The following is a 9285-nucleotide window of genomic DNA, read 5'->3' as shown; positions in this document are numbered from 1 at the left end:
AAAGTTGTAAAGCTGATGCTGCATAATAAAATGAGTCTAAATCTTCTCCAGATCGACTTTCTCACTGATTGAAAACCAGTAATTGTCATCACCTGAGAAAGGGAATAAGTTATTTTCTATCTCAATTGCTGCTGAATAGCTCTGTGCTTCAGGTACCTAACATTTCTTTGCTTTCAGTGAATTCTGTAAAGGAAATCCCTACTCTTTGGTTTGTGCATGTTGCAAAATATTTATATGTCCACTTGAAATTCTCCATTCTGATCTTTAAGAAGAGCAGAGAGAAGGGTATAACCATTGAAGCTTTCTCCTATTCCAACTGATTTTCTATAATAATTGATGCATGGAGTACAAATACTCAATTACAAGCCAAGTATTTAGAATTTTTGAGTAAGTAGTTTTTCAAAAAATATTCATCCTAAATAATATCTCATTCACCTCTAATTTATAATTTACAATTGATAAGTTGAAAATGGTATTGTCTAATCTTACTTATTTAATATGTGTAGTTTTTTTTTACTGTGCAAATTTCTTTTATGAGATAAAGTAAACCTAGTTTGATGTCCATTGCAGTGTGTTTTGTTTGGGTGATCTTTATCATGAAAAACAAAAGATTATTACTGGGAAAATTAATAAGTATAAATAATTATTATATTTGATAAGATTAATATGTATAAATAATTATTATATTTGGTTAACAGTAATAAAAGAATATTCATATTATAATTTGATTAAGGCTGCAAAATAAAAGTTGGAGAGTATTGAATAATATAAGGTGAGGGGATGTAGTAATTAAGTAAAAAATCCAATCGGCTACGTTAGAAAACTCTATCAACTTTCATCTTCTTTGGTCTTACTTTAACAACTTTTATCTTCTCCCAATCTTACTCCATTAACTTTTATCTTATTTTGACCTCACGCCAATGATAACGAGACAATTCTATGCAAGTGATAAGTGATGCAAGGGTGGTGGTTGTATGGGTGTCGGCATGCAGTGGTGGGTACAAGTAGTTGATAATTATGATTGAAAATAAGAGCATTTTCATTTTAAAAATGATATAATTAGTCACGAAAAACTTTATCATTATTTTAATTGAAAACTATAACTTTTTTCCCTAAAAATTTTAAAAATTGAGTAAAAATATAACAAAATTAAAATTAATTTAATATTTTTTAATACATATGTTAGAATTTCCATTTATATTATTTATCTTATTAGTTTAGTAATAAATTACTGAAATGTTTTGCCTGTGGCCCCTTCATATATGTTATGTATTTTAAAAAATCTGTGTACTGTCAGCAGATTCCGTTGTCGTCCAGCGGTTAGGATATCTGGCTTTCACCCAGGAGACCCGGGTTCGATTCCCGGCAACGGAAATCCTAAAGGATGGCACCTGTATTTTTCCATTTCGTTTTATATTTTCTTTTCATTTAATAGCTTCAATTTCATTCTAACGACGAAAAGGATTTTTCGATACGGTTTCAAATATCGATATTATAAAAATATTTTTACGTCAGATAAAAGGATGAAAGGTCCTACCGGGAGTCGAACCCAGGTCGCTGGATTCAAAGTCCAGAGTGCTAACCACTACACCATAGAACCCCTTGCGATGCCTATCTCATCTGTCATAAAGTGTAGCAGATTATTTTATTAAATCATCAACTGCTATTTTGCTGTCCTACCCCTTGAAAGATACAAATTTTAAAAAGTACACAAATAAATTCAAATTCTTCCATGTTCCTAAAAATGATTTACCCCTTTGAAAAAAGGCCAAACGACTATTTCCCACCCAAGGTTTGATGTTTTCTCAAATGTCCTCCCTTTAACTATGGAAACACCAAACACCCACTCATAGCTGGTTAGATTTAACAGAACCCTAACGCCTAAAATTTTTATCTCTTTTTGCCCCCCTAAATTTTAAAAACTAAAATTTTCCCTCAGTCTAAGTTTTAAAAAATCGTAATTTCACCCTAGGGTTTGGTTTTGAAATCTCCGGCGACCTCTCCAGCTCCGTTGCCGATGACTTCTCCCTCCTGAAGCAACCTCTCCTTTAGGCGATCTCTTTCCTTCCATTTGGAGGTTCGATCGGCGTCGGAGATGTCTTGGGAGACGAAGAACTTCGTTAGAAAAGACGAAGACCTCCAAGGGGGAGGAAAGAGATCGTCGGAAGGAGAGGTTGCTTCGGGAGGGAGAAGTCGTCGGCAACGGAGCCAAAGAGGTCGCCGGAGATTTCAAAACCAAACCCTAGGGTGAAATTACGATTTTTTAAAACTTAGGCTGGGGGAAAATTTTAGTTTTTAAAGTTTAGGGGGGCAAAATATATTCTATTTTAGTTTATTTTTAACATTGTAACGAAAATGACGATTTTAGCCTTACCACCGTTAGAGTTTTGTTAAATCTAACCGGCCATGGGTGGGTGTTTGGTGTTTCCATAGTTAAAGAGTGGAAACTTGAGAAAACATCAAACCTTGGGTGGGAAATAGTCGTTTGGCCTTGAAAAAAATATCTTAAACCCTCTTAGTAGTAGTATATAACATGATACTACAATCAAATAGCATATCATATATTAAATATTATGTGATTTTTTTTTAAATAAAATAATAAAAAATATAATTAATAAATTATTATTTTAGAAAATATCAGAAACATTTTTTAAAATTTAAAATTTTTTATATAAACTTCTATTATATCATTATATTTTTTAAATATATTAATCTATATCGGTAATATATATCGATTGTATGATACATCTACTAATTATATTAATTTAATATATATTATAATACATATTACTTTCAAGTTATATTATATATCGTATTATAAAATATGTATCGTGTATTATAAGATATTAATAATTATGATACATAAAATTTAGAAAAGCTAGTAGGTGTATGTTAATTAATTTAACTTTCCTTGAGTATAAGATATTAATTAAAATCGGCAAAATTTTTTTTGTGTAAACCTTTTTAGGCAAACGTACAGTAGTTTCATTTTTATAGGCAAATTTACTTTTAATTCCAAAAATACCCTCTCCCAACTTATTGTGTCACTTCCAGCGATTTACGTCACACTCAGTTGACTAGAATTTTTTTAACAAATTTGATAATTTTTTATTCGAACTATCACTAATTCATGTTCTAAGAATTAAAAACATACTTAAAAATCGATAAATTTTTATTTAGATTTCAAATATAGATAGTAACAAAAAAATAACATAGATGAGGAGAATGATAAGTGCTAATTAATATTGTAAGCTTAGGGTGCGTATAAGGTGCATGAGTGTATGCAGGGTGCGTGGGTGCATACAGGATGTGTGCAGGGTTAATAAAAAATATAAATAAATAAATTTATTTATATATAATAATATAATATTTAAAAAATATAATAATATAATATATATTTAAAAATTATTATTATTATTATTATTATTTATATATATTATATTATTATTATTATTATTTATATATATTATATTAAATATTATATTATATTATAATATTTTATATATATATATATATATATATATATATATATATATATATATATATATATATATATATATATATATATATATATATATATATATATATAGGCATTCAACCTCGCACTTTGTTTTATATTTATATTTATATATTTTTTTTTACGCACCCACCATCTTATACGTGCGCACCCACGCACTCATATACTTTGTACTCATCTTACGTATCCTATACTCATCCTATGCATCATGCACACACCTTGTACATACCTATATATTGTGATACGCACACGTAAGTTACTGAAAATCAAGTAATAAGTCAGGGAGAGTATTTTTGAAATTAAAAGTAAATTTGCTTATAAAAGTAAAATCATTGTATGTTTGCCTGAAAAGGTTTACGTGAAAAATATTTTGCCGATTTTAATTAATATCCCGAATTTTATCTTATTACCTTTCCAAGTTTTAAAAATTAATATTTCATCTTAGACTTTAACTTTGAAAAATGTTTTTTTCTTTGAAGTCTATAGGTTTTTTTTTTTAATCTCTCTAGCCACTAACAATTGTTGGTTTTCAACTTAAACCAGACCATCGAACAATGTTTCAAAAGGATGACACTTCTAAGGATGATACTTTGTTGTTCTTCAACGACAGTTTTGTCATTCAAACAAAGATTTTAGTCGGATTTCAGGAGAGTATTGTTGTTTGCTAGAGAAAATGGCCAAATTTAGAATATCAAATCCTAGGAGGGGAAAAGTGAATTTTTTAAACTGGATGATGAGCGTCATCATCATCTAGTAATGCATCATGCCAATCGTTGGTAGCTAAAAAGAGAGATGAAGAAAAAACTTAAGAATATGAAAAAAAAATCACTTTTTATAATTCAGATATAAGATAAAATATTAATTTTTAAATTTTAAAAGAGAAAAATGATATAAAATGATATATTTTTAAATATTATTATTAAATAATAATTTTATTTTTATATTTAATAATAATTTAAAAATAAATAAGTGTTTAATCTTTTTTACTTATGGTAAATATAATTTTGAAATTAAATTAAAATTTAGATGAGAATTAGTGCATTACACTGTACGTGTCTTTTCACCCAAATCTGGTGGGAAATAATCCTTTCGTTTCAATTAATTAGCCCTAATCTGATCTGACACATGTATTTAAACTACGTAAAAATTTTAATTGGGCACAGTTATAATCATGAAAGAGAACCATGAGACGAGGGGTCTTGTTTATGTGAGTTATTATGATGAGCAAAGCAGGTAACTGTCGAAGACAAGTCACATTCATTCTCCATCTCAGTTATCAGAGCAACCGGTCCACCGACCACTGCCGGTCCATTTCAATGACCCTCCTCCAATCACGATGCGCCATGTCAGTACTACCTTCTGTAAAGCAGAGGCAGAAAAATGCTATCAGAAGAATGTCACTCAATTAAGCTCACCCTAACTCACCTTCCCTTTCTCTCTCTCTCTCTCTCTCTCTCTCTATCTCATGTCTTGTCGCCCTCCACTTTCAACTCGCCGCGTTGTGACTCACCTCAACTCGCTCCTTCTCATTTAAGCTCGCCAGATCACTGTTTTGTGCTATGTTTATTCTAGTTTAAGCTGAGTGAAACAGAGAGATGTATGTGGTGCCGCCACCTCAGCGATCGGATCCGAGATCCGCGGGCGGGTTGGGTGATTTACGAGTCTATCAAAATTGGAAAGGAAGCAATGTAAGCCTTTTGTTAACTTTTTTTTTTCTCTTCAGTGTTTCTATTAGTTGAGTAGGAGGAAATGTTCTATTTTTGTGTATTATTTTTTTTAACATTAGCGACAATAATGATGTGATGTCAGTGATTCTGTAAGCATAATTGTGAAATAATCAGAGTAGAATCACTGTTAAATTGTGAAGCGTTATGTTCATTCAACTTAAAAGTGGTTTGTAAATAATGTAATAGTAGACTACGTTTTCAGAAAAGATTTCTGGAGTGGTACTGTAGCAGGCCTAAGTTGTGGGAGATTTGAGGGGTCTTGTAGATGGCCAGAAAAGAGTTAAATTCATGTCACGGGAATTCGTATACACAAATGACTTACTATTTTTTTAATTGCATTAAATAACAACAGATAATTTGTTGAATGCCTTTGGCGATGGTTAGGCAACAATTACATTGTTTTAGAATTGATAGTGCTTAGCATTGGAGCTGTATTGATTGACTACATGGTGAAGGCGGATGGATTAAGTGGATCGTAGGTTGAGAAGCTCTGTTGGGAGAACCAAGGTGAAATGGTTGAGCCTTGTTGAGTCTAGGATTTGATCAGGCAATTTAATTCTTGTGATTCTGATAAAAAATTGTGTTTTTGAATTATCCTGTTACGGCATTTATCAATCTTATTGTTCTGCAGATATTTTTCCTTAAGGGGAGATTTATATTTGGACCAGATGTAAGATCGCTGGGGTTGACTATATTCCTCATTGTTGCTCCTGTTGCAGTTTTTTGTGCCTTTGTTGCTCGAAAGTTGATCTGTAATTATTCTCCTTATTGGGGAATATCAATAATGGTCATTGCAGTGGTATTCACTGTTTATGTGAGTATAGTTCTCTTTCCAGCACTTAATGAAGTTATTTCCACATTGCATTAATATTTTATATGGGTTGTTACCTTGTAATATTCCTTATGATGTGCCAAATGAGTAGGAACTGGCTCTGGATTTCTTGTTACTCATGGGCAAGTTGGGTAGTTGCTAAGATAAACTCTGCATGCTGACTTTAGGGGGCTTTTATGATAGGATTGAAAGCTTGGACAAAATTTTGTGGCCTTTAATCATAGAGTTAGTGGAATGACCATGGTGAGTTATGGAGGAATCTGGAGAGTGATGCACTAGGGGTAGAGAGTGGGCTTGATTTGCATGAATGGTTGAAAGATCTTGTCAAGTAATAGGTTTCATGGTTATTTGTGGGTACGGTGGATGCCCTACTGCTGTGAATGTTTAGAAGAGACATGTGCTTTCTGCTTTGTCTATTTCTAGGAATGACGGTGGCTGGTTTGCAATTTCTTGTCACCTTTCTGAAACGATAAAATTGTTAAAATTAGTTCATATACATCGCAGTAATTGACATGTGCGTCTGCTCCTTGCATACTGTTCAGGTTTGCAATTTTACACTTGTAATGTCATGTTCTATATTGTTTTCTAACTCAATTTGCCTGAATTAACACTAGGAGGCCTTCATGGGCCCTATATGTGAAGCTTTAATAAACTTTATCAGTTTCCTTTAAACCTTGAAGTGAAGTTAATATAATTTTTCATGCAGGGCCCTGACTCATATGTTTGATCTTTCAGGATTTACTTCTTCTTCTGTTGACATCAGGAAGAGATCCTGGCATAATTCCACGCAATGCACACCCTCCAGAGGCAGAAGGCTTTGATGGGATTGTTGATGTGGGGGTTGGCCTCACTCCACAGTTACGTTTGCCTCGTGTGAAGGAAGTAGAGGTCAATGGGGTCACAATGAAGATCAAATATTGTGATACTTGCATGCTTTATAGACCTCCTCGCTGCTCGCACTGCTCAATTTGCAATAACTGTGTGGAACGTTTTGATCACCACTGCCCTTGGGTTGGGCAATGTATTGGCTTGGTAAGTAATCATTTGTTCAGAATTATGTTAACAATATCTGTTGATGTTATATTCCTTCTATTAGTTATTTTCCCCATTTCTTTTTTAATAAGCACATACTAGTAACATTTGTTCAGTTCATTAGTATTGTAGTTGGTTAGGTGTCAGTTAGCTTTGGAGAGGGTGAACGATGCCTACATTTTTTACATGTTTTATTAGTGAACTACTTTGGTGGGAGGCTATCAATATGTGGGCCCAAACTTTTTGACCTTGTATCTATTTTATTTGGTCTGTCCTGAAGTATGATGAGTTGGAGCTCATGAGCCTATCATTCTATTTCCTAAAACTAGACCCTTTCTGAAGGTTAAAATTGTTTAAATACTGGAATTTGGAGATTTTTGGAATTGGTCTTGTGGTTTTTAAGGCTTGTCTCCACCAACATGACTCTCATGACGTGCGAACTTTAATAAATAATCTGAAAATTTTCTGTTCTTACTGCAGAGGAGTTATCGATTTTTCTTCATGTTTGTCTTCTCAACTACCCTTCTTTGTATATATGTATTTGCATTTTGCTGGGTCTACATCAGGAGGATAATGGATTCAGAGGAGACAACAATTTGGAGAGCTATGATCAAAACCCCTGCATCAATTGTTCTAATAGTTTACACGTTCATATCTATGTGGTTTGTTGGTGGCCTTACTGCCTTTCATTTATATCTCATTAGTACAAATCAGGTAAGGTTCCCATCTTACTCTGCTGTTAAAAAAGTCTTTCATCCGCTAGTGTGTTTATTCTTGTGTTCTAAATTGTTAAACTTTTCATCTGTCTTACTTTGCAGACTACTTATGAGAATTTTAGATACCGATATGATCGGAGAACCAACCCTTATAACAAAGGTGTGGTGGGAAACTTCAAGGAAATATTTTTTTCAAGCATACCCTTATCAAAGAACAATTTCAGGGCAAAGGTGCCAAGGGAAACTGGGTTACCAGTCCGACCAGGGGATGGGGGTTTTATGAGTCCAAATATGGGCAAAGGTGTGGATGAAATTGAAATGGGTCGGAAAACAGTGTGGGGAGATATTGGCCCTGGCGCTGATCTCTCTGAAGGGCAACTAAGTAATGATCGTGTAAATGTTAAAGATGGTGAACTGGCTGAATTGTCCCCAGACATAAGGACCACAGTGGAAGAAGGGGATTGTGCTGGAATACATCCTAGGCGATCTAGCTTGGGAAGAAAGAGTGGAAGCTGGAACATGTCACCTGAAGTTCTTGCTTTGGCTGCTAGAGTGGGGGAATCAAACCGTGCAGGTGGGAGTACTAGTAATGGCAGCAACTTGACAACTGAGAATAGACCGACAGCCAGAACCATGACAGATGATTGATCATAGGAATGGAAGTAATCCGGCTTGGTGGTTAAGAATTGCAATCTTGGAGGTATCTCGTTCATGTTTATTTTAACTTCCACAAATATCATTTGCGGAATGCATTATGGAAGAGCTTTGTTTTGCCGGGGTGGTTGACATTGTTGGTTTGGCCATTGTGGTTTTTGAGAAAAAAAATGGTGTCTTGTACGAGTGAGCTTTCTTTATCCTGATTTGTAATCGGGAATTAGTATCTAATTGTATTGAATATGTGAATTTAGTAAGTGTTATTAGATTTTGATATCTCTCCCGCTCTCTGGTGACTTTAATCCATGGATTTAGTTTATGCCACTGCTAGGGTCTGGGACAAATTTTGAGTAGCCCAAAATTTAGCTTGAAGTATTATCTGATTTTAACTTTTGCTTTGATGTATGAGATCTCACTAATTTTCCTTTGCCACTAAGCTACCGATGAAGGACTGCATCTCATTGAGTTTGTCTTTGTTTGTGGATGTGGTAAACCGAGCGGTTACCCGGTTGATCCAATGCTTTCTGTGCTTAGTCTGGTAAAATCAATGTGATTATGGGGAAGCCTGAGTGGACTACTACTAGACAAGTCCAACTCTAGGCTAGCTGAGCGCCCAATTGAATGCTTGTCCACAACTTTATTTTTACAACGATATACAGAGTAAATAAATAATTCTATTTATTGTTTGGTTCAAATTATGGGTCTAAATAGGTAAATGTGAATGTTGTCCCTAAGCTTCAAGAACAAACTGGTTTGATTCAAACGAATCAAACTGTGGTATTTGAACCAATCATACGTCTGGATTCA

The 9285-nt window shown here is 33.6% G+C and overlaps 1 protein-coding gene and 2 non-coding genes across 3 annotated transcripts; 2 read left to right on the top strand and 1 right to left on the bottom strand.

The window, feature by feature from the left end:
- Positions 1–1302: 1302 nt before the first annotated feature.
- TRNAE-UUC lies at positions 1303–1374 on the top strand. The gene has a single exon. It is a non-coding gene; the product is annotated as a tRNA-Glu (tRNA).
- Positions 1375–1528: 154 nt separating this feature from the next.
- TRNAQ-UUG lies at positions 1529–1600 on the bottom strand. The gene has a single exon. It is a non-coding gene; the product is annotated as a tRNA-Gln (tRNA).
- Positions 1601–4792: 3192 nt separating this feature from the next.
- On the top strand, positions 4793–8754 carry LOC123222439 (probable protein S-acyltransferase 7). Its single transcript, XM_044645199.1, has 5 exons — positions 4793–5205; positions 5876–6058; positions 6812–7108; positions 7589–7822; positions 7927–8754. The coding sequence occupies exons 1-5, from the start codon at positions 5113–5115 to the stop codon at positions 8470–8472; spliced, it is 1353 nt and encodes a 450-aa protein (XP_044501134.1). The 5' UTR covers positions 4793–5112; the 3' UTR covers positions 8473–8754.
- The last annotated feature ends 531 nt before the right edge of the window (positions 8755–9285 follow it).

This window comes from Mangifera indica, chromosome 8 (assembly GCF_011075055.1).
Source record: "Mangifera indica cultivar Alphonso chromosome 8, CATAS_Mindica_2.1, whole genome shotgun sequence".
Classification (NCBI taxonomy): domain Eukaryota; kingdom Viridiplantae; phylum Streptophyta; class Magnoliopsida; order Sapindales; family Anacardiaceae; genus Mangifera; species Mangifera indica.
Note: the sequence above shows the minus strand (reverse complement) of the source record. Positions and strands in the feature narration are given on the sequence as shown.